The sequence below is a fragment of the Somniosus microcephalus genome, chromosome 7, assembly GCF_052327205.1.
Source record: "Somniosus microcephalus isolate GS21.2 chromosome 7, FLI_Smic_1.0, whole genome shotgun sequence".
NCBI lineage: Eukaryota > Metazoa > Chordata > Chondrichthyes > Squaliformes > Somniosidae > Somniosus > Somniosus microcephalus.
In genome coordinates this window covers 262,748,459-262,774,172 of record NC_140993.1, presented here as the reverse complement: position 1 = coordinate 262,774,172, position 25,714 = coordinate 262,748,459, and the positions used below count along the sequence as shown (strand labels likewise).

The 25,714-nt window shown below is 48.7% G+C and overlaps 1 protein-coding gene across 1 annotated transcript in view; it reads right to left on the bottom strand.

Moving 5' to 3' along the window:
* sntb1 (syntrophin, basic 1) overlaps positions 1 to 5,434 on the bottom strand; it is a 152,647-nt gene extending 147,213 nt beyond the window's left edge. The window contains exon 1 of the mRNA XM_085993688.1: positions 4,959 to 5,434. Coding sequence (XP_085849814.1) covers positions 4,959 to 5,306 — 348 coding nt within the window. The 5' untranslated portion in view covers positions 5,307 to 5,434. The remainder of the gene's footprint in view (positions 1 to 4,958) is intronic.
* Positions 5,435 to 25,714: the final 20,280 nt, after the last annotated feature.

The following is a 25,714-nucleotide window of genomic DNA, read 5'->3' as shown; positions in this document are numbered from 1 at the left end:
ATTGAGGGGGTACTGCAATGTCAGAAGTACCGTTGTTCAGAGGAGATATTGAACTGAACCCACTTTAACTTATCTTTTTAGCTCTCGCAACAACTTGCATTTATATAGCGCCTTTAACGTAGTAAAACGTCCCAAGGCGCTTCACAGGAGCGATTATTAGACAGCATTTGACACCGAGCCATCTAAGGAGATATTAGGGCAGGTGACCAAAAGCTTGGTCAATGAGGCGGGTTTTAAGGAGTGTCTTAAAGGAGGAGAGAGGTACGGAGAGGTTTAGGGCGGGAATTCCAGCGCCGAGGGCCTAGCCAGCTGAAGGCACGGCCACCAATGGTGGAGCGATTAAAATCGGGGATGCGCAAGAGGCCGGAATTGGAGGAGCGCAGAGATCTCGGAGGGTTGTAGGGCTGGAGGAGGTTACAGAGATAGGGAGAGGTTTAGGGAGGGAATTCCAGAGCTTAGGGCCTAGGCAGCTGAAGGCATGGCCACCAATGGTGGAGCGATTAAAATCGGGAATGCGCAAGAGGCTGGAATTGGAGGAGCGCAGAGATCTCGGAGGGTTGTAGGGCTGGAGGAGGTTACAGAGATAGGGAGAGGCTGAGGCCATGGAGGGATTGCTGCGTGACAGATGCCTCCAGATTAGGCCAGACATTGGAACGCAGGCAATAGGCCAGTTCTCCTTCCACTCAGTTCTTTTGTAAAAATGATCTGTGTCATTATTGTGCTATGCAGACACAGGAAGAGGACTAATTGAGACTTTCTCTGATGTTAGTTTATACCAGATAATATAAAACCTCCAGAGACCAAGAACAAACAAGCTACTTCAGCCTTTGAATCGGCGCCGCTCCCAGTGCAGCCCCTGGCGCAGAAGCTTCGTGTGTGAATGTACTCCCACAAGTAATTTCACATCAAAATGTACGATGCCGTCGGGAAATATGCAAACTCTCAAAAAGTGCAATTTTTTCAAAAAATGCAGGATTGTAGGAGTTACCCACACACCAGTACTTCATTTACAAATATAGCAACAAATTTGAAAGAAAACAAATAAAACACGAGGGGGAGCAGCACAGATTCACCAGAATTATACCAGGGCTAAAAAGGTTAAATTCTGAGGACAGATTGCGTAGACTGGGCCTGTATTCCCTCGGGTTTAGAAGATTAAGGGGTGATCTAATTGAGTTGTTTAAGATGATTAAAGGAGTTGATGGGATAGATAGAGAGAAACTACTTCCTGTGGTGGGAGAGCCCAGAACAAGGGAGGCACAACCTTCAAATTAGAGCCAGGCCGTTCAGGGGTGATGTCAGGAAGCACTTCCTCACACAAAGGGTCGGGGAAATCTGGAACTCTCTGCCCCAAAAAGCTGTTAATTGAAAATTTCAAAACTGATAGATATTTGTTGGGTAAAGATATTAAGAGTTACGGAAACAAGACGAGTAGAAGGAGTTAAGGTACAGATCAGCGAAGATCTAATTCAAGGCGGAACAAACTCGAGGGGCTGAATGGCCTGTTCCTGAATTCCCTATGAATGCTGGAAATCTGCATTGACAATAGAAAATTCTGAAAATGCGAATATATTTTAAATTAAGATATAAACTTGTGAGAGGGCCTGTGTATTGACCGGAACAAGACTCCAGGACATTTTGTTTAAAACAGTTCTGTGGTGGCCCATTGAACACTTTTAAAATGTGATTATCATACTATCAGAAATGTTCATACAATGGCACCCAAAGTCATGATGCTTAATCTTTGATCTTACAGGGACTATCATCAACTGAGAATACAATTCGGAGATATGACAGAAGCCAGAACAGATAATAAAGTAATTACTTTCTGAAGCTTTGGCCCCAATTTTAACTGCCCCCACCTGGTGGACACAATGCCAGTCACTTACCGCCCCCCCCTCCCCTCCATCCGATTATGCTTCCTGCCCACCGTGTCCCCATATTAACCCACAGGGAGGAAGCGGGATCCTGTTTTAAATATGCAGATCGAGTCCGATGTTGTCTTCAGGATTTGCAATGTCAACCCTTGGTCTGAGGACGGAGGGGCAGAGTCGCCTTCACCCGCCCCCCTCCACCGACCCCCCCGACCCCCCTCCACCCGCTCCCCAGGGTCAAACCTGCCTGCAGCCGGATCCTGGGCCAGACCAGGAGTCGGATACTGGGATAAACCTCTCGGGAGTCGGATCCTGGGCCAGACCCGGAGTCAGATCCTGGGAAAAACCTCTTGGGAGTCAGATCCTGGGCCAGAACAGACCCAGAGGGTGAGTTTTATAGTTTTATTTGAGGCTTCCTCGTGGGCCACAAGGGGCAGGAATTCTCTCCCAGACCTCACATTGCCCTCACATTGGGCATCCCTTGTGCCGAGGCTACCTCGCTCCCGACCTTTGATAGATCCTCACCCCCCCCACCCCCCAAATGGCGGCCAGAGGCTTCACCCCCATCCCCCCGCCGATCCCTGTCAACAGCCTTCATTTATTAAATCGAGACTCTGCCGATCCATGTCCCCAACCTTGCTTCACCCTTCCCACCCCCTGTAAAAGTCGAGGCCTTTCTGTCGGATAGTAAATAGGGCCCCATCGAGTCGTGTATGACAGTCCGTCAGTCCTTAACATTATACAAGTCCTTTCTGAAACTTATTAGCCAGAACTTGCATTGCTGATTTGCTCAAAAAGTAGACCATGTCTGTACATTATGAGAACTATCATTGCCTCCTTGAGACTAGAAGCAGAAATCTCTTGGTTCCAACATAAATAATGGAACTGTTTGTAAAAGTAAGTCAAGGAAATTCTTTAACAATTTGAAGTTTGTGGTCAATTTTTAAAAGTAACAAATCCATTTCCTCACAGATTGTTAACACATTCTCTGTGGTGATATACCTATTTACTATATTAGGGTTAGTGAGTGGTAAATGAACCAATGCTAATTGTTTAATTGGTACGGTAGTGTCATGGTTAGGTTATTAGTAATCTAGAGGCCTGGACTAGTAATCGAGTAGAACGTGAGTTCAATTGTCAGTTAAAAAAAAAATCTAGAAATAAAAAGTTGGTGTCAGTAAAAGTGATCATGAAGCTGTCGGACAGCCGTAAAAACCCAACTGGTTCACTGGTGTCCTTTAGGGAAGGAAACCTGCCGTCCTTACCCAGTCTGGGCCGATATGTGACTCCAGTCCCACACCCAATGTGGTTGACTCTTGACTGCCCCCTGATGTGGCCTCGTGAACCCCCTCAGTTGTAGCAAACCACTCACTGGTTCAAGACGGCGGCCCACCACCACCTTCTCAGGAGCAACTAGATGATGGGCAATAAATGTCGGCCTTACCAGCGACGCCCAAGGATAAAAAAAATTTTTAAATTCTACTGATAGGCAAATCTTCACCAAGCCCTATGTTGTACCTGGCTGTGATTTTGCAGTTACAGTGATTTTTTTTCGTGTGTGTGTGTATTGCCTCTCTGTGAAGCACCTTGGGATGTTTTCTTGCTGTTAAAGGCACTGTATAACTGCAAGTCACCTTATAAATATATGGTGCAGGTGTCGACTTCTAATTCCCACTGTGTTTCAGGAGAGCATGCAGTACTCGAAGGGTTAACAACGACTACTTGCCGTTTCCATCTGTGTGTACTCTTTTGTTTGGGTGTTTAAACAAAAAATCTGTAACTTAATAAAACTTTAAATAAAACTTAACAAATCAGATTAAAATTTGGTTACTGGGGTTGATGATGCGCTCCAGTCCCCGCGGCGCCCACTGGTCGCGGAAGGCCTCGAGCGTGCCAGTGGACACCACGTGCTCCCATCTCCAGGGCCACCCGGGTGCGAACGTGACCACGGAAGAGAGGCAAGGCAGTCGGGCCGAACGACCCCCTCGACCGCCTGCGCCTGGACCAGTTAATGGCCACCTTGGCCAGGCCCAGGAGCAGTCCTACGAGGAGGTCCTCCGATCTGCCCGCTCCTCTCCGCACCGAGTGACCAAAGATCAGGAGCGTGGGACTGAAGTGCAGCCAAAAAAAAAAATCAAGGAGCAGCCCCTTCAAATAGTGAAAGAGAGGCTGCAACCTCTCACATCTGTGTGTAGAGACTTGCTTGGGGACTTTTACAGCCTAGTGACGATTGTTAATCATTAACGGGCACATATAGTCTTTATTAAAAATAACAAGAGAACACGTGGATAGCTTTTTAAAAAAGTTTTAAAAGCAGAAGAATAACTCGCACTCCTAACTAATGCTGAGCAGAAAATAACGTCAGGACGAAAATCACAGCAGAAGAGGAGAAATCCCCATCACCGCTGTAAGTGGCTGGGCTGGGACTGCAGAAAGGCTGATCTCAGCAATCCAAGCCTCAATAACTTTCAAACAAAATCGTACCATCTTTGGAACTTCGACACAGACCAAACCGAATCCCCAAGTCAGACACTGAGATTGTGAAAGGCATTTATATCTATCTTATGATATATTATAATATAAAGCGTGGGCTAACTCAACAGATATTAATTGGAAAGTATCCGCCTCCCCCTTGTCCTTTTTGGGGTCGAATTGTAACCAAGACCTGCAACAACAACAACAACAAAAGAGGAGAGGTCAGAATGACCCAAAGAAACGAGCTGTGTGGCCACGGGGTGTTGGGAGTGAGCAGCCCCCTCAGTCTCTGGGAATGGGGGTGGACCAGATCGGGAGCGGGAGGAAAAGTGTCCGAAAAGGCAGCGAGTGGCCGCGACTGTTCAATGACAACACACACAATCAATCCCTTTGCACACTCAAAAAAACTTTCCACTTCCATCTTTGACGCTTGAAGCTTGATTAGCTCAGTTACATTAATGTTAAAATTATGAATAACAAAAAACAAAAGTACTAACACCCCGTTCATCTCAAGGGGCTGGCAGTAAGTACAGTCCCACAACCGGAGTGGAAAGGTTACAGATTCCGACTCAGAAATCCTCTCCCAGTCCAGATATTGCTAAGAGGTACCTTGATGACCCTGACGTTTCGTTTCTTGTTGCTGATGGTTTCGGGGATGTGTTCCGGTAGTTCGGTGAAGGCAGTTCGGACCCCGGGAGCTTTGGGACTGCGGGATCCTATTTGAGGGCTGTGGGATCCCAGTTGGGGACTCTGCGATCCGACTCCTGCTCCGGCTCCGGCTCTGCTCGGGCTCGAGTGAGCTCCATTGGTCAGACCGTTCCAGGCGGCGGAGTCCGCGGACTGCTCACAGCTCAGGATAAGATTCTCCTCGCTCAGAGTGGCCAGCACACGATGCCAGCTCTCCCTGACCAAAACTTCCAACAGCCCACTTCTCTGCACCCTACCTAATAACGCCATCTTTGTCGCATTCTTAAAATACCATGCACTGGGACTTTAGTCTTAGAGAGAGTGTGAGAGAGACTGGAGCCCTTGGGGGCTGAAATGACTTGTTCCTCTCTCTCTCTCTCTCTGCCTTTTAGTGCCAACAAATTCTTCTGCTCCAATCGTGTTTGGGGTGGAGCCAAAGCGACAAGTTAGGCAACAGAAATAATCCACAATAATCTCCACCCACTTTCTGCTGTGTGCCAAAGGGAGTGTGTTGGGGCTGTGGAACAGTAGGGGCGTGGAGTCCAATTTAAACCCAACAGCAAAAAGTTTCGGGCAGTCCTGTGACCTTGAGAGAGAGAGAGAAAGAAAGCGGCAACAACCCCTCTTAACAGAGTAACAGACCAGATCCTCAACTCTTCAGCTGGTTAAACTGTGACCAGGGTGTAAATTTCAAATTGAAATTAACCAGAGGAACCTCCGAAATTAAAGAAAGAAAAATCAAGGGGGGATTAATAATTTGATTCAATTATCAACAACAACTTTATTTATATAGCGCCTTTAAGGTAGTAAAACGTCCCATGGCGCGCCACAGGATGTAGCAAAGACAGAGTGGTTTTAATGGGGGATTTTAACTTTCATATAGATTGGGATAAGCAGACTAGCACATGTCAGAAAGGTAGTGAATTTCTTGAGTGTGTCTGGGATAGTTTTATGCAACAATATGCCCTAGAACCAACAAGGGGGCAGGCCATCTTAGATTTAGTAATGAGCCAGATTTAGTTAACAGCCTAACGGTGCGTGAACATTTATCTAATAGCGATCGTAACATGATCGAGTTCAGTGTCGTGTTTGAAAGGGAGAAACGCGAAACAGCTACTAAGATTCTAGATTTGGGTAAGGCCGACGTCAACGGGATGAGACAGAGACTGTCCACAGTAAACTGGGCGAATCTGTTAATGGGTAAAGCGACAGAAGATCGGTGGGAGGTGTTCAAAAAATAATTTAATGTGATACAGTACCGTTTTATACCCTTAAGGGGCAAGAGCTCCACTTGCCAACAAAAAACCCATGGACGACTAAAGAGATAAGAGACGACATAAAACTGAAAGAAAAGGTATACAAAAAGGCAAAAAATAGCACAGATCCTGACAAATGGGAAAGATACAAAGAGTGACAAAACAGATAGTAAGAGCTACAAAAAGGGAGTGTGAAAGGAAACTACAAGGGGTATCAAAATCAACACAACATTTTTTTACAATTATATTAGGAAAAAGAGGGTGGTCAGGAGCAATGTTGGCCCCTTGAAAACCGAAAGTGGTGATCCTGTCAATGATAATAAGGAAATGGCGGGCATGTTGAATAATTACTTTGCGTCAGTATTTACAGCATGCTGGAAATCCCAAGGAAACTAATATTGAATCAGGGACTCAACAAAATTAACATAAGCAAAATAACAGTAATGAAGAAAATAATGGCACTAAAGAGTGACAAATCCCCAGGACCAGATGGTTTCCGTCCCAGGGGTTTAAAGGAAGTAGGTGAGCACATTGCAGATACCCTAACTATAATCTTCCAAAGTTCTCTTGATTCAGGAAGCGTTCCTTTAGATTGGAAAATTGCGCATGTCACTCTGCTATTTAAGAATGGAGAGAGAGGGGAACCAGGGAATTTTAGACCAGTTAGCCTAACATCTGTTGTCGGGAAATTACTAGAGTCTATAATTAAGGATAGGGTGACTGAACACCTTGAAAATTCTCAGCTGATCAGAAAGCCAGCATGGATTTGTAAAAGGTAGGTCATGCCTGACAAACCCGACTGAATTTTTTGAAGAGGTAACTATAGTAGTGGACAAGTAGTCTTTAGCTGTTATTTATATGGACTTCCAGAAGGCATTTGATAAAATCCCTCATAAGAGACTGTTAACTAAAGTTGAAGCTCATGCAATTGAATGGCCAACTTCTGTTCCTATATTTCTATGTTCCTACAGGAGCATTATAATACAAAATTTGACACAGAGCCACATAAGGAGATATTAGGGCAGATGACCAAAAGATTAGTCAAAGAGGTAGGTTTTAAGGAGCGTCGTAAAGGAGGAGAGAGTGAGGTAGAGAGGCGGAGAGGTTCAGGGAGGGAATTCCTGAGCTTAGGGCCTCGGCAGATGAAGGCAAGGCTGCTAATGGCGGAGCGATGAAAATCGGGAAATCACAAGAAGGCAGAATTGGAGGAGGTTGCAGAGATATCAGAGGGTGTAGGGCTGGAGCAAGTTACAGAGATAGGGAGGGGCGAGGCCACGAAGGGATTTGAAAACAATGATAAGAATTTTTTAATCGAGGTGTTGCCGGTCAGGAGCCAATGTAGGTCAGCGAGCACAGGGGTGATGGGTGAACGGGACTTGGTGCGAGTTAGGACACATTTTACTCCTTTTGCTGCCCGATCAAATCAACAAAGTCCAACATACCAGCCAAAGAAATAAAAACAGAAAATGCTGGAAATACTCAGCAGGTCAGACAGCATCTGTGGAGCGAGAAACAGAATTAACATTTCAGGTTGATGATCTTTCATCAGATCTGGAAGAAGTTAGAGATATGAGCCAAAGATATACGCAGACTTAAAAACACGCACATAAATCATAATTTACTATAAAAACAAAAGATTGATGTCCCAATATGCAAAGCCAAAATGTAGCCCTGCCAAACCCTGGCCCTGATACATGGAAATCAGACAAGGTGCCCACTTGCATTAAAACGGCAAGAAAGCTGATCCAATTAAACTCTATACCTTAAATAAATGCTGTTCCCCCAATTACTTTGGGAGCATATGAGAATGGGGGGTGTTGTAAAATGCGCGTGAGTGATTATAAAAGACAGGAATAGTTGATGCAAAGTTCTGCTATCTATAGTGAACTAGTTCCAAAATAATATCGACCGTTCGGCGCAAACATTGTTAAAGAAAAATATTTCCTGGAAGGGCAGATGGATTTTTGGCATTAAAGTTTTCTGGGAATAGCAGATTCCCAATTGTACACACAGCAAACATCATAATTACAGTCATTTAAGCGAGGGGGATTGCTTCATGAAATTCAAGAGTTTTTTTTGTGTGTTGGAAGTATTGGAATGTGCAACAGTTTCTACAGAGCAAACGGCGACACCCAGTGGTGCTGGAAGAGAGGACTTGGAGAGGATGAGGCACAACAGAAGTGGCACAACTGTGCCTGTACTGGAGAAAGGCTGGAGTATTTCCTGTGCTACGGGGAAAGAGCAGAGGGAGTGGGACTAATTGGATTGCTCTTTCAAAGAGCCGCCACAGGCACAATGGGCTGAATGGCCTCCTTCTGTGCTGTATCATTCCATAATTCTACAATTATTCATTATGATTCATAGATAAATATAGAAATATACACTTCCAGGTAGCTGCCTTCAGTCCTTATTTTAAAGTCGTACATTCTGTCTGGATTTTTATATAATTTGATTTTATATTATTATTAATAGTTACATGGCAAAAAGTATACCAGACTGGGAAGCATAGAAAGTTGATTCAGCACAGAGTCTCTCTGTACAGTCCCAGGAGCTGGGAGAGGCAAAGCTGAGGTGCTACAGCACCACCAGTGTCAGTAGATGTAATTACAGCGTAAGTTTACAGTGGGAGTTTCTAGAATTTATGTGGACATTTTGGGGGGAAAATTCAATTGGTTCGCGTCTCCCGTTAGTGCCTGCAGAGGGTGGTAACGGGGCTCTGATGCAGTAGCGCCGGGACGAGGCGAATCAAGCGACGCACGGCAATCCAGCCCCGCCCCGTTGCGCCGCCGGTGCGAGGTACCGCCGGGGAATTCAACGCCAGGCAGATCGAAACGTCAGTGAGCGTGCTTCACATTGTGCAACAGTTTAATTCAGTAATTTAAAGGTTTTGTATCAGGAGTGTTGTGGCTGCTAACAATTTATTCTGACAACATATCAAAGTGCTACACTTGGTTACATTAATGGGGGCTATACTGGCAGTTGACCTCGCCCTCCAGGGTCTGCGGCGGAGGGAGCACAGGCAGCGAGAAAGACTGAAACATGTGGCCAGAGGGTGGAGGAGGGCCATCAGGGCTCTCATCGGGAGGCCTTACCCTCCGAGGGTTTTCCGACAGCACTTCTCCTACCTTCAATGAAGCGAGGAGCAGTGTATTAGAGGGCTCTGCATCACCAAGGTGGTGGTCACAGAACTCTGTCCCCTCCTCCAAACAGACCTCGTCTCACACCAGGATGACTTAAACCCCAGATCCCTTTTGCTCACCACATGCCCATCATACCATCCCTGTGTCATGCCATATCACAGCGTGCAAAGGAGAAATGAGAGAGACCACAAAATATTGCAAACTCCATTAATAAATTTATCACACATATCATAGAAACATAGAATAGAAAAATAGGAGCAGGAATAGGCCATTCGGCCCTTCGAGCCTGCTCCGCCATTCAGTATGATCATGGCTGATCCTTTATCTCAACACCATATTCCCGCTCTCTCCCCATACCTCTTGATGCCTTTTGCGTCTAGAAATCTATCTATCTCCTCCTTAAATATATTCAGTGACTTGGCCTCCACAGCCTTCTGTGGTAGAGAATTCCATAGGTTCACCACCCTCTGTGAAGAAATTTCTCCTTATCTCAGTCCTACATGTCCTACCCCGTATCCTGAGACTGTGACCTCTCGTTCTAGACCCCCAGCCAGGGGAAACATCCACCCTGCATCCAGTCTGTCTAGCCCTGTCAGAATTTTATACGTTTCAATGAGATCCCCTCTCATTCTTCTAAACTCTCGTGAATACAGGCCTCGTCGACCCAATCTCTCCTCATACGATAGCCCTGCCATCCCAGGAATCAGTCTGGTGAACCTTCGCTGCACTCCCTCTATGGCAAGTATATCCTTTCTTAGGTAAGGAGACCAAAACTGCACACAGTACTCCAGGTGTGGTCTCACCAAGGCCCTGTACAACTGTAGTAAGACACCCTTGCTCCTGTACTCAAATCCTCTTGCAATGAAGGCCAACATACCATTTGCCTTCCTAACTGCTTGCTGCACCTGCATGTTTGCTTTCAGTGACTGGTGTACAAGGACACCCAGGTCCCTTTGTACATCAACATTTCCCAACCTATCACCATTTAAATAATACTCTACCTTTCTGTTTTTCCTACTGAAGTGGATAATTTCACATTTATCCACGTTATACTGCATCTGCCATGTATTTGCCCACTCACTCAACTTGTCTAATTCACCTTGAAGCCTCTTTACATCCTCCTCACAACTCACAATCCTACCTAGTTTCATGTCATCAGCAAACTTGGAAATATTACATTTGGTTCCCTCATCCAAATTATTGATATATATTGTGAATAGCTGGGGCCCAAGCACTGATCCCTGCAGTACCCCACTAGTCACCACCTGCCACCCCGAAAAAGACCCATTTATTCCTACTCTCTGTTTCCTGTCTGTTAACCAATTTTCAATCGATGCCAGTATATTACCCCCAATCCCATGTGCTTATGTGGGACATTATGTGGGACTTTATCAAAGGCCTTCTGAAAATCCAAATACACCACATCCACTGGTTCTCCCTTATCTATTCTACCAGTTACATCCTCAAAAAACTCCAGTAGGTTTGTCAAACACAATTTCCCTTTCATAAATCCATGTTGACTTTGTCTAATCCCGCTGATATTTTCTAAGTGTTCTGTTATCACATCCTTTATAATAGACTCTAGCATTTTCCCTACTACCGATGTTAGGCTAACCAGTCTGTAGTTCCCTGTTTCCTCTCTCCCTCCTTTTTTAAATAGTGGGGTTACATTTGCTACCCTCCAATCTGCAATCAATCCAACAACTAGTGACCCTTGCGCCTGCCATAGTTGAATAGCTGCCATTGTGTGCAAGGCATGAGATGTGGGTGTGAGTGTTGGTAGGTAGAGATTGTTGGTGGGTGAGTGCTGGGGGTCTGGTGCTTTGGGCAGTGTGTGAAGCTTGTGGTACAGACGGTGGTCTGTAGCATTTGTTGAAACATTCAATCACCCTGACCACCCGACTGAGGTGGATCTGCCATGAGCACACCTGCTTCAGTCCTCCGGCTCCTTCTCCTTGTTGTGCTACTCCATGCTGAGGCAGCTGCACAGCCAGCAATGCTGAGAATGAGGTGCTGCAGCATCAATGAACCTCCCCTTTAAATACATGGGGAAAGGGTATGGCAATGATGAGTTGCGATTAGACTGCACCCGATATTGGTCCACCCTTGGAGTGTAACACCACTGAGCTAGGCCTTTAAGACTTGATTTAGCGCCCCAATCATTTCTTTGAGCGGTGAGAATGAATTTTGCGTGCAGTCTAAAGCATTAGCGCCTGGCGCTAATTCTCAAACTTTTCTGAAGATACCGCCCATTCCTGGGCTATAATGAATTTCTAGCCAAAGGAATTTACAATTGCAAATGTTGATACAATAGTGTGAGGAGAACATAACAATGGGGGTAAGGTTTTGTTGACAAGAAGCGTAGGAAGACATAAGGCTTTTAATATATGGCCCAGATATAAATAACTTTTTAAATGTCAAGTTTTCAAAAAGAAAAACATTACAAAAGGGCAAACTTGTACTCTGGTTTTCACACTGCTATATTACCGATGGATATCTTCAACATAGCATTTACCAGAGGGTATCTTATCAGCCTAACTGCATTCAGGCCAATAGTTATCACTCAACCAACATCACCAAATCAGACTATTTGGTCATTTGCTGTTTCTGAGAGCTTGCTGTGCTCAAATTGGCTGCCGTGTTTCCTACATTACAACAGTGACTACACTTCAAAAGTACTTCATTGGCTGTAAAGAGGTTTGGGACGTCCTGAGGTGGTGAAAGGTGCTGTAGACATGCAAGTTCTGTCTTTAGGGAGAGTTGTGCTAGTTTGAGATGGGTATTGCACCCTTGGAACGGATCTTCGAGGGTCATCAAAAAGCTGATCACGGCGTTTATGGTACCCCCAAAAGATGTTGGTCTCAGAAGCACGGATCAGCTGGTGTGCCACTCTCGCCATGTTCTCATTCAACAGGGAGGAGCAGAATCCAAGGGGTGGATTTTAACATTGAGCAGGGCTTCGGGCAGTGGGTGGGAGCGACGATCATGCAACCCGCCCAAAGTCCCTGCCAAGCAGCCCGAGCCATTTTGAGAGGGGGGGGGGGGGAAGGGCCACATTCCAATTTTGCCAGCAAGCAGTGGGCGGGATAGGAATTTTGGTGGCTCCGATGTGGAACTGAGCTGGGGGAGGGTGCGGTGCGGGAAAGGAGAAAAGGCAGTGGTGACAGGGAGGGGAGACGTAGATGGGCTAGCAGCATGCTCCACCTGGCTCCACAAAATTCATTAGTACAATGGTCCCTTTAGGGCTGGGCTGCTCAGCACTCAATTCCATTGGGCTGATTGTACACCTGACCTATTGGAAGACCAGAACTGCATCAAGGGCCTAAGTGTGTCTTTAGGACCCAATTTAGATATTTAGAAAATCATCTGCTTTTAAAATTTAAAATTTAATGTTAGAATTTTTTCTCAGAAGACAAATTGTTTATTCTCATCATATAGTCTCAGTTGAAGTTTTTTAGGCATCCCGATAATTTTACTTAGTAACACTGATGCTCACCTGGCCGGCCTCCCACAATCTGCCCTCCATAAACTTCAGCTCATCCATAACTCTGCTGCCCGTATCCTAACTCGCACCAAGTCCCGTTCACCCATCACCCCCGTGCTCGCTGACCTACATTGGCTCCTGGTCCGGCAGTGCCACAATTTTAAAATTCTCATCCTTGTTTTCAAATTGCACCACGGCCTCACCCCTCCCCACCCCTGTAATCTCCTCCAGCCCCACAACCCTCTGAGATCTCTGCGCTCCTCCAATTCTGCGCTCCTCCAATTCTGACCTCTTGCGCATCCCCGATTTTCATCGCTCCATCATTGGCGCCCATTCACAGGAGCGATTAGCAAACAAAATTTGACACCGAGCCACATAGGGAGACATTAGGCCAGATGACCACAAGCTTGGTCAAAGAGGTAGGTTTTAAGGAGCGTCTTAAAGGAGGAGAGAGAGGTGGAGAGGCGGAAAGGTTGTGGGAGGGAATTCCAGAGCTTAGGGCCTAGGCAGCTGAAGATTCTAACACACTACAGATGGGAATATATTAGGGAATCATTCACTAGTTTTGAACATATATCCAATTCAGGTGGTTTCAGTATTCTGCAAGAGAAGGGTTCTGTGCAGAGGGTGTCAGCAGTCTGCTGTGCCCAGAAGGCAATCCCATAAGATAAAAGTGCAATTCACATAACTCAAAAGTGACAAGTGCATGAAAGAGTTTTAATCCACTCCGACTGTAATAATTTCGGTTATTACCCGTATTACTCCTCTAGTGAAGCAAGGGTTGGGGTAATGAGCACCTCAGGGTCTGAAATGTCCATAAGGTCCAAACAGAATTGTTTTATTACAGTTCTAGTGGAGGCGCTATACGACCGTCTTCCTGAATAGTAGTGTTTTGGATAATTCTGGCCTCCCACAGCCCGGTTTTGCACTTCTTTGGTGCTCCTATTGCACTGGTTTCAAAGTAGTTGGCACTCATTTTAAACTCCTCGGCAGTCAGGCATTGAGGGGTTAGTGCACACATTGAATCCATTGTTTAGCTGTGATTCAGTGGGTAGTGCTCTCTGACGCCTCCTGAGTCAGAAGGTTGTCGGTTCAAGTCCCACTCCGGAGACTTAAGCACATAATCCAGGCTGACACTCCCAGTGCAGTACTGAGGGAAAGCTGCACTGTCAGAGGTGCCGTCTTTTGGCTGAGACGTTAAACCGAGGTTCTGTCTGCTCTGAGGTGGATGTAAAAGATCCCATAGCTCTATTTCGAAGAAGAGCAGGGGAGTTGTCCTCGGTATCCTGGCCAATATTTATCCCTCATCCAACGCCACTAAAACTGATTATCTGGTTATTATGACATTGCTGTTTGTGGGAGCTTGCTGTGCGCAAATTGGCTGCCGCGTTTCTTACATTACAACAGCTTCAAATAGTACTTCATTGGCTGTAATGCACTTTGGGATGTCCTGAGGTCATGAAAGGCACCATATAAGTGCAAGCCTTTCTTTCTTTAGATTGCATAGAACCCCAATTGCCATTTTAGGGGCACGCTGGGCGAATCGGGTACCGTGCGCGCTTTCCAGCCGGTATCAGCTGGCGCAGCAGCCGCAGACGATCCCACGGGTGAGCCTTGTACATACAGGAAACTCTCGTTTAAACGGCACCTAAATATCCGGAATTCTCTATTAACCGGCAAAATTCTCACTCCGAAAACAACACCTCAATAACCGGCAATGTTGCCGAGTCCGAGTCTCCCATGGTGGCCGAGTTAGTCAGTGGGGGTAGTTCTCCAAACTGCCACTACTCGGCTTCTTGGCGCTGTCGGAAGTCGGAACACCTCAATAACAGGAGTCTGACTCTCCCGCGCTGCCGGTAGTCTCTTCTGATCCGCCATTTTACAGGGGTACTGTGTGTCTCCCGCGCTGCTGGTAGTCATTGCATTGCATTACCCTCAACTGGCAATACTGTACTTAATCAAGCATCTTCCACCATCCAGTTAACACAACATTCTGTAGGTGAGTACCCAATTACTGTATACAGCACATTTCTTGATTTTTAAAATTTTTCTTTGTTAAAAATAGCCTCGGTAGATAACACTCTCCGTCATCTGGAATTTTTTAATCAACTGGCAACACGCCGGTCCTGTCGGTGCCGGATATCAAAGAGTATCCTGTATTTGCGCAGAGCCGGCAGGAGTCGAAGGGTCCTGAGCTCACCCCCTCCTCGGCCTCAGCTCCCTCTCCCCCTCAACCCCATGGACCTTCCTGTAGCTGCCATCGGGGAGTCCTAGTTGTCCAGGGATTCCAGGGCCGGAGGAACACTTGTTATGGTGTCCGCACCTCACCGCTACAATTGGAATGAGGCCCGGGGTCTCAAAGTGGCGGTGGCCTTCTCGGTGCCAGAACGACTGGCCAGCTGGCGCGCTCCGCTAGTCAACTGCCTGAGACTCAAAACTCTACTCATACCAGGGATAAGGGACTTCAACCGCATGGCGAGACTAGAGAAACTGGGGTTGTTCCCCTTAGAGCAGAGAAGTATATGGGGAGATTTAATAGAGGTGTTAAAAATCATGAAGGGCTTTGATAGAGTAAATAAGGAGAGATTGTTTCCACTGGCAGGAGGGTCGGTAACCAGAGGACACAGATTTAAGGCAATTAGCAAAAAAACCAGTGAGGAGATGAGGGGTAATATTTTTATGCAGTGAGTTATCACCTGGAATGCACTGCCTGAATGGGTGATGGAAGCAGATTCTTTCAAAAGGGAATTGGATAAATACTTGAAAAGGAAAATAAATTGCAGGGTCATAGAGTCATAATGGCACAGAAGGAGGCCATTCGGCCCATCGAGTCCGTGCCGGCTCTCTGTAGAGCAATCCAGTCAGTCCCATTCCCCCGCTCTATCCCCGTGGCCCTGCAAGTTTATTTCCCTCAAGTGCCTATCCAGTCTCCCCTTGAAAACATTGAGGCCTAGAAATTCAGTCGCGCCACTTTTGGGGTGCTAAAGTCGGGCGGTCGCTAAAGTTAGCGCCCGCCGGAAAGTGTAGGCCACTTCGCCGAAATTCAGTAGATTTGGCCAAGGAGTTTGGGCGAGCGCTGAAACTGGCGTTGCACTCCTATCTTTAGGCGCTAAGCCGGCGGTGCGGACTGATAACGCCGAGGCTGGGCGCAGCGCAGGTGCGGTCATGTTTTGATTGACAGCAGACACCCTGACGCCGGCCAGCTCTTAAAGGGGGAAGGGTCGACTTTGTCTGCTGCCACGCCCTGGATAGTGGAGCCCTGCAGCTAGGCCTCAACACTGCTGGTGGACCCAAATAGCGCCTGAAGCCATGCAGAAGGCCCGTGAACGAGCGCAGCGCTTCTCAGAGCCTGCTTTGTGGGTGCTGCTTAAGGGTTTGGAAAAGAGAAGAGAGATCTTGTGCCCGGACAGTGGCAAGAAGGCTCCCAGGAGGCAGTTCAGGAGAGCCTGGAGGGAAATCGCCCACAGGGTGTCAGCCACCAGCGATGTCCCCAGGACTGGTGACCAATGCCGCAAGAAGTACAACGACCTCACTCGGTTGGTCAAGGTGAGTAGCCTTTCCAGTGTCCTCCTCATCCTTGCATGTGCACCTCACATTATGGGCAAAGGGACCTCAAAGGCCTAATGGCCATCCCTCCTCCCGCAGCTATGGCACTGGCATGATCATCAATAGCACTTTCTGCACTTTACACACTGGCCAAGCTATTCGACCATGGGAGGCAGTGCACACAACAACAGGGCACCACACTGGCCAAGCTATTCCACCATGGGAGGCAGTGCACACAACAACAGGGCACCACACTGGCCAAGCTATTCCACCATGGGAGGCAGTGCACACAACAACAGGGCACCACACTGTACTTAGAGGCCGTCCTTTCTCTTGCAGGCCAAGCTGGCCCAGAATATGAAGAGCCGGAATGTCACCGGGGGAGGCCGTGCCCAGTTCCAGGAGCTCAGTGAGCTGGAGGAGCGCGTGGCTCGACTCATGCGTGGCCGGGTGGTTGGCCCCGTTGCTATTGGTGATGCGGACCCTGTGCTGGGCCCCAATGGTAAGGACATGACCGTTTGGACCTCTCTCGTTCCCCTTGCGCTTCAGATCTACATCCTTTGCCATTGTCCGACCAATGCGCATAATGCCACCACTCATGCCTCCCTCGCTGACACCCTGTCCTCACTCTAAAGCTACTCTTGTGCCTTCCTGCTTTCAGCTGGTGAGGAGGAGGTCCATGAAGCTGAGAGTGCCAGTCCCTCGGAAGAGGAGGACGACGAGGACCAAGAGGAAGGCGGCACATCGGGGGAACCCTCATCCGCGCCAGGGGATGGCAATGGAGGGGAGACGTCTTGCCTGGAGGAGAGCCAGGGGGAAGTGTTGCAGGGGGGTGTAGCTCCCGGGCCCAGTGGCGTCCAGGCACGCGGGAAGGGTCAGGCAGCATGGCTGCCTTCTCCCCAGAGGGGGGAAGTGTTGCAGGGGAGGGCAGTTGCTGGGCCCAGTGGCGTCCAGGCACGCGGGAAGGGTCGGGCAGCACGGCTGCCTTCTCCCCAGAGGGGGGAAGTGTTGCAGGGGAGGGCAGTTGCTGGGCCCAGTGGCGTCCAGGCACGTGGGAAGGGTCGGGCAGCTCGGCGGCCTTCTCCCCAGAGGGAGAGTCCGCCCTCCAGTCCGGAGACGGTCCTCGCCCAGGAGGTGCGCCTCCTTGATGAAATGTCCGCGGCCTCGGAGCGGCGCCACAACGAGTTCATGGGGGTTGTGGGACAGATGCCTCAGGCCATTGAGTCCCTGGCTCATAGTGTGGCCACTTTCGGGGACTCACAGGCCAGGGGTGTCGACCCACTCGCGGCAGCACAGGCCAGGGGTGTCGACCAACTCGCGGCAGCACAGGACGCGAGTCGCGAGTTCATGAGTGGTGCCGTCCAGACACTGGCTGATCTGATGCGGGCACAGACCAGGGCAGTTCGGGCACTCACTTCTGCCACACTCGCGGTGTCACGGAAGCATCGCCAGGGCACCCGCCGCCCTGCTGCAGCACAGCGGTCTGGCCTCCACCAGATTGCTGCGCTTGCTGCAGTGCCAGCCCGGCCGAGTGCCAGTGTCTCTGGCGACCAGCGAGCGCCTGGCATCAGCCAGCTTGCCCCCATTGCTGCAGCCGCCACTGCCACTCCCCCAGCCAAGGTGCGACGAGCTGATGCAGAGACTGATGCTGCCCAGCCACAGCTGCAGCAGTCAGCAGCCGGCCCCTCCAGGGCCGGACCTCGTCTAGGCCGACCCCCAAGGGCATCTGCCGTCACGCAGTGTGCCCCTCAGGAGCCTTCCCCCAGCCTTGCCACACCCACAGGGCCCAGGTTGAGGCGGAGCAACAGGTCGGGCAGGGGCCGGAGAAGCCTGCACAAGGACTCGCCCTCTCGGCACACCAAGTAGAGTGTGTTGCCAACTGTTTTTTTTATATGGGGGTGTTTGTGTTCTGGGGGGGGGGGCTTATTTTGGGAAGGCCGAAGATGAAGGCAAATGTTTTTTTTATATGGGGGTGTTTGTGTTCTGGGGGGGGGGGCTTATTTTGGGAAGGCCGAGGATGAAGGCAAATGTTATTGACAAGTTTTGTTATTCCTCCCCAGGTTGTGGGAGTGAGAGATGTTTTTGACTGTTTTTTGGGGGTCTTGTCTGTTTCTCTGTTTCATGTGGGAAGGGCCCTGAGTTTGTTAAATAAAGCTTTTTATTTATTCAGCTTGTCCAGGTGTCATGTTTCAAGTGGTTGTTGCGTTAACCGGCTGAGGGCTTGCGGAGCGGCTGCATTCAGGTGCGTTCATTGCCACAAGCCATTCCCTGACAGGGGGCCTAGAAGTGCCATTCAATAAGCCGCCGGCGGACGGCCCTTGGACCTTGTGGCTCCCTCCTGGGCTGATACTCCTCCTCCTCCTCCTCATGGTCCTCCTGCTCGTCCTCCTGAGGTGGTGGTCCAACGTGAGGTGGCAGTGCCTGAGTCCTGCGGATAGCCAGGTTGTGCAGCATGCAGCAAACGACGACGAACTGGGAGACTCTATCCGGCGAATACTGTAGAGATCCGCCGGAACGATCCAGGCAGCGGAACCGTTGCTTGAGGACGCCAATTGTTTGCTCTATGATGTTCCTTGTGGCTTGATGACTTTCGTTGTATGCCTCCTCCGCAGGGGTCCTCGGCGCGCGGAGCGGGGTCATGGGCCATGTACACAAAGGGTAGCCCTTGTCCCCAATAAGCCATCCCCTTGGTGGAGGCTGTGCCTCGAACATGTCAGCCATAGTAGTCTGGCGCAGGATAAATGCATCGTGGCTGCTTCCTGGAAAGCGGGCATTGACAGCTAGGATGCGCTGCCTGTGGTCACACACCAGCTGTACATTGAGGGAATGGTAGCCCTTCCGGTTGCGGTAATCCTCGGCATTGTCGATAGGTTCCCGCATAGCCACATGCGTGCAGCCAATGGCGCCCTGCACCATGGGGAAGTCGGCGATCCTGGCAAATCCGACTGCACGCTGCTCCTGCCTCTCTAGGGTCATGGGGAAGGAGATGAATTGGTGTCTCCTTGCGAAAAGGGCATCGGTGACCTGCCGGATGCAGCGATGCACGGCGAACTGGGAGATGTTCGCTATGTCCCCAGCAGCGGCTTGGAAGGAGCCGCTTGCATAAAAGTTCAGAGCCACCGTGACCTTCACTTCCACCGACAGAGAGGTCCTGCACATCAGCTGTGGACGCAGATCTCTGTGAAGCAGCTGGCAGATCTCTGCAACCATCTCCCTTCTGAAGCGCAGCCTCTTAACACAATGCGCAGCAGTCATGGTGAGATAGGACACCTGCTGCCGGTATTCCCTGAGTGGGTAAGGCCTACGTTGCCGACGCCTGATGGCCCCTCTGCGTCTAGGCATGGCTGCCCCTCTCACACAGCGTCTGCGAGCCCTTCGCACATAATGCTGGAACTGAGGGTTGGAACCCCATGCAGCCCCCATAATAAACTTGCAAACAGTGAAATCACAAGAGTCAAATTTCCAAGCTCTGGCCAGAAGCCAAAAATACCTCTCCTATGTTGTCCCAAATCAGTAAGGTCTGTTCCTTGGTCTCTGTACAGAAATCCAAAGCACTGAAGTCATTGCAGCAAAATGGCTGGCCTTTATAGTTCAGTGTAAGTGCCCTTTAATTAGCGCTCCCCGAGGCCCGCAGGGCCTCTGCTGCGTTCCACTTCACAGTTCTTAACAGCGCCACGCCCACATTGGGCGGGCGCCACTGAATTTCCGGTTTGGGGCGCACAAACAGCGTTGCACGACGAAATGACGTCAGAAGCTGCGCGCGCAGCTGAGCGGGCGCAAACACTTTGCGCCGGCGCTAAATGTCAACTGAAGTTGGGCGTAGACGCAGATCGACCTGCGCCCGGGCGCTAAGTGCCTAGCGCTGGAAATCTACCCCTCTTATGGCGTTAACGGCTGGCGAACGCAACTGAATTTCTAGGCCTGAGTGTCTCCGCTTCCACCACTTCCGTCAGCAGCGAGTTCCAGGTCCTCACCACTCCCTGCATAAATTTTTTTTTCCTCACATCCCCCTGTATCTCTTGCCCAAAACCTTAAATCTGTGTCCCCTAGTCCTTGTACCATCAACTAGTGGGAACAGCCTATCCCAACCCGTCATAATATTATAGACCTCTATCAAATCACCCCTCAACCTCCTTTGCTCTAATGAAAACAAATCCAGCTTCTCCAACCTGTCCTTGTAGTTAAGATCCCCCATCCTCAGAACCATTCTGGTAAATCTCCTCTGCACGCTCTCAAGGGCCTTCACATCCTTCCTAAAGTGTGGTGACCAGAATTGGATGCAATACTCCAGTTGTGGCCTAACCAGCGCTTTATAAAGGTTCAGCATAACTTCTCTAATTTTGTACTCAATACCTCTATTTATGAAGCCCAAGATCCCATACGCTTTGCTAACCACTCTCTCAATATGTCCCGCTACCTTCAGGGACCTATGCACATTAACTCCCAGGTCCCTCTGTCCCTGCACACTCTTTAAAACTGTGCCATTAAGTGTATATTGCCTCTCCCTGTTCCGTCTGCCAAAATGCATTACCTCACAGTTCTCTGTATTAAATTCCATCTGCCACTTGTCTGCCCATTCTGCTAGCCTTTCTATGTCCTGTTGCAGTCGATTGGTATCATCATCACTGTTTGTCACAGCCCCAAATTTTCTGTCATCGGCAAATTTAGAAATTCTACTCTGTATTCCAATATCCAGGTCATTTATATATATCAAAAAAAGCAGTGGCCCCAGCACTGACCCTTGGGGAACACCACTGTCTACCATCCTCCAGTCTGAAAAACAGCAATTTACCACAACTCGCTGTTTTCTGTCCTTAAGCCAATTCCTTATCCAAGCTGCCACTGACCACCTATTCCAGGAGCCTCAATTTTGTTAACCAGCCTTCTGTGTGGTACTTTGTCAAACGCCTTCCTAAAATCCATGTAGACAACATCCATTGCATTCCCTTCATCAATCCTCTCTGTTACTTCATCAAAAAATTAAATTAGATTAGTTAAACACAATTTGCCTTTTACAAATCCGTGTTGGCTCTCCTTATCTAACTTAAACCTCTCCAAGTGCCCGTTAATTTTTTCCTTGATTATTGTTTCTAAAACTTTACCCACCACTGATGTTAAACTGACCGGCCTGTAGTTACTAGGATTGTCCTTGCACCCTTTCTTGAACAGTGGTGTCACATTTGCCACTTTCCATTCCTCAGGCACCTCCCCCGCATCTAGGGAAGTTTGGAAAATTATGGCAAGCCCTGCCGCTATCTCCTCCCCGAATTTCTTTAGCAACCTGGGATGCAAGCCATCTGGACCAGGCGACTTATCCACTCTAAGCATACCCAGCCTTTCTAATACATCCTGTCTATCAATTTTCACCCCTTCCATTGCTTCTACCTTTTCCACTTCTACCGATATTTTGTCAGCATCCACCTCCTTAGTAAACACCGATACAAAGTACTCATTGAGTATTCTAGCCTTGCCCTGTGCCTCTAAGCATATATCACCTTCTTTGTCTCTAATAGGCCCCACCCCGCCTCTTACTACCCGCTTACTGTTTACATGCTGGTAGAAGATTTTTGGGTTCCCTTTTATGTTAACCGCCATTCTACTCTCATATTCTCTCTTTGCCAATCTTATTTTCATCTTCACTTCCCCTCTCAACTGTATTTGGTCTGGTTCTCCCTTGAAGAATTCACCTAACATTCATCATACACCCTATTTTTTTGCTCCATCATCTTCTCTATCTCTCTCATCATCCAAGGAGCCCTTGCTTTGGTTCCCTTACCCTTCCCTCTTGTTGGAATGTACCTAGCCTGTACTTGGAACATCTCCTTCTTAAAGATCCATTGTTCCGTTACAGTCTTTGGTTCCATTTTACCCTGGTTAGATCCTTTCGCATCCCATTGAAATTAGCCCTATTCCAGTTTAGAAGTTCCACTCTAGATTGTTCCTTGCTCCTCTCCATTGCTAATCTAAATCTTGTGATATGATGATCACTTGTACCCACAGACGCTTGGTCAACCTGGCCCACCTCATTCCCCAGCACCAGATCCAGCAATGCCTCCTTCCTAGTTGGGCCAAGAACATATTGGTCAAGGAAATTCTCCTGAACACATTTCTGAAATTCCTCCCCCTCCTTTCCCTTTACCCTAGCATTATCCCAATCGATATTTGGGTAATTAAAGTCCCCCAATATCACCACGCTATAGCTCTTGTATATCTCTGCGATTTCCCTGCAGATTTGCTCCTCTACCTCCCTCTCACTATTTAGAGGATACCCCCAATAGCGTGATCATACCCTTTTTGCTCAACTCGAACCAAATGGATTCTGTCTTTGTCCCCTCAAAAACATCCTCCTTTTCCAACACTACAATGTCTTCCTTAATCAGCACTGCCACCCCACCTCCCTTTTTTCCTTCCCTATCTTTTCTGAACACCTTGTACCCTTGAATATTAAGTGCCCAGCCCTCACCGTTTTTAAGCCACGTTTCCGTTATTGCCATAACATCATATTGCCATACGGCTAATTGTGCTTGTAGCTCACCAACCTTATTCACCACACTTTGTGCGTTTGCGTGCATGCATTCTAAACCCATTTTTAAATTTTTCATAGTCTTTCTTACTCTGCTCCTATCTAATATGGCACTACTTCCACCTCCAGCACTACCTTCCCCTCCAGGACCGTCCAACACACTCACTCCTCCATGCACCCCATTCTTCCCCTCCACTCCTACATGCTGGTGCCCATCCCCCTGCCAAGCTAGTTTAAACCCTCCCCAACTTCACAAGCAAACATCCCCGCGAGAATATTGGTCCCGGCTCTGTTGAGGTGTAACCTGTTCGGCTTGTACAGGTCCCACCTTTCCCAGAAATGGTCCCGATGCATCAGCAATCTAATGCCCTCCCTCCTGCACCATCTCTCCAGCCACGCATTCATCTGTTCTATCCTCCTATTTCTGTACTCACTAGCACGTGGCACCAGGAGTAATCCGGAAATTACTACCTTTCAGGCCCTGCTTTTTAATCTCTTTCCTAGCTCTCTATAGTCTGCCTGCAGGACCTCATCCCTCTTTCTGCCTATGTCGTTGGTACCGATATGGACAACGACCTCTGGCTGTTCACCCTCCCCCCTCAGAGTGTCCTGCAGCCGTTCAGTGACATCATTGACCCTGGCACCACGGAGGCAATATACCACCCTGGAGTCATGCCCGCGGCCACAGAAACACCTGTCTGTTCTCCTAACCAATGAATCCCCTATCACTATTGCTCTTCCACTCTTCTTCCTCCCCGTCTGTGTAGCTGAGCCACCCGTGGTGCCGTGCCTTGGCTCTGGCTGCTCGCCCCAGAGGAGCCATCACCCCCACCAGTTTCCAGAACCGTGAACCGGTTAGCGAGCGAGATGCACTCTGGGGATTCCTGCCCTACCTGCCTGGTCCTCCTCCTCTGTCTGGTGGTCATCCATTCCCTCTCTGCCTGCACATTCTGAGGCTGTGGGGTGACCACTTCTAGAAATGTGCTTTCCAAGTATTTCTCAGCCTCGTGGATGCTCTGTAGTGACTCCAGCTGCCGCTCAAGCTCTGAAACCCGGAGCTCGAGTTGCTGCAGTTGGCGACACTTCCTGCACACGTGGTCGTCCAGGCTGCAAAAAACATCCAGGATATCCCACATGGCACAGGATGTCAAATAACGGGACTGTGCTGCCCTGCCATTCCTCTATTTACTGAACTATGGAGGTAATTTAGCAGAAATAAACTTAACAAGAAACACTCAACAGCTACCCACCAATCAGCACCTCCCTCTATTAGATAGGCTATGAACTACGTAGCAGAAATATACTGAAAACAGAACAAAAAAAACTTACCACAAATACTCACCCTATGGGGAAAGAGCAGGGGGGAGTGGGACTAATTGGATTGCTCTTTCAAAGAGCTGGCACAGGCACGATGGGCCGAAGGGCCTCCTTCTGTGCTGAATCATTCTATGATTGATGCTATGACTCTATGGGGGAGAAATTCAGTTGGTTAGCGCCTCCTGTTAGCGCCTGGCGGGGGCACTAACGGGGCACTGATGCAGTAGCGCTGGGACGAGGCGAATTCGGCGCAGCACGCCAAATCTGACCCCCTCGTAGCACCGTCGCTAACAGTTACCGCCGGGGACTTCAACGGCAGGCAGATCGTGATGTCAGTGAGCGTGCAATGTTCACTGGGCGCCCGATCTGCCAAATTAATTTTCGCCCCCTTGCTTTAACGCCTCGCCCTGACAGCAACAGGGAGAGGAGGCGTCAAGCAGGTGAATGCCGGCTCCAGGGGCGCTACTTAAAAGGATCATGAGTAACGAGTCGCTGCTGTCAGGTTAGTGCTGCTTCACGGCTTCCTTGTCAGTTTGAAATTGTGCAACAGTTTAATTCAGTCATTTAAAGGTTCTTTAGTTTCAGGAGTGTTGTGGCTACTGAAAATTAGTTACATTTATTCTGATAACATATCAAAGTGCTACACTTGGTTACATTAGTGGGGGCTATACTGGCAGTCAACCTCACCCTCCAGGATCTACTGTGGAGGGAGTGGAGGCAGCAAGAAAGACTGGAACATGTGGCCAGAGGGAGGAGGATGGCCATCAGGGCTCTCAACAGGAGGCCTTACCCTCCGAGGGTATTCCGACAGCACTTCTCTTACCTTCAATGAAGCGAGGAGCAGTGTATTAGAGGGCTCCGCATCACCAAGGTGGTGGTCACAGAACTCTGCCACCTCCTCGAAACAGACCTCCAGCCTCACACCAGGATGACTTAAACCCCAGATCCCTTTTGCTCACCACATGCCCATCATACCATCCCTTTGTCATGCCATATCACAGCATCCTCCTGGGCGCAAAGGTGAAATGAGAGACCATAAAATATTGCAAACTCCATGAATAAATTTATGCATAAACATATCACACATATCACAATCATTCCAACAACTAATGACCCTTGCACCTGCCATAGTTGAATAGCTGGCATTGTGTGCAAGGCGTGAGATGTGGGTGTGAGTGTTGGTAGGTAGAGATTGTTGGTGGGTGAACGCTGGGGGTCTGGGCAGCGTGTGAAGCCTGTGGTACAGATGGTGGTGTGTAACATTTGTTGAAGCATTCACTCACTCTGACCACCCGACTGAGGTGGATCTGCCATGAGCACACCTGCTTCAGTCCTCCGGCTCCTTCTCCTTGTTGTGCTTCTCCTTGCTGAGGCAGCTGCACTGCCAGCAATGCTGAGAATGAGGTGCTGCA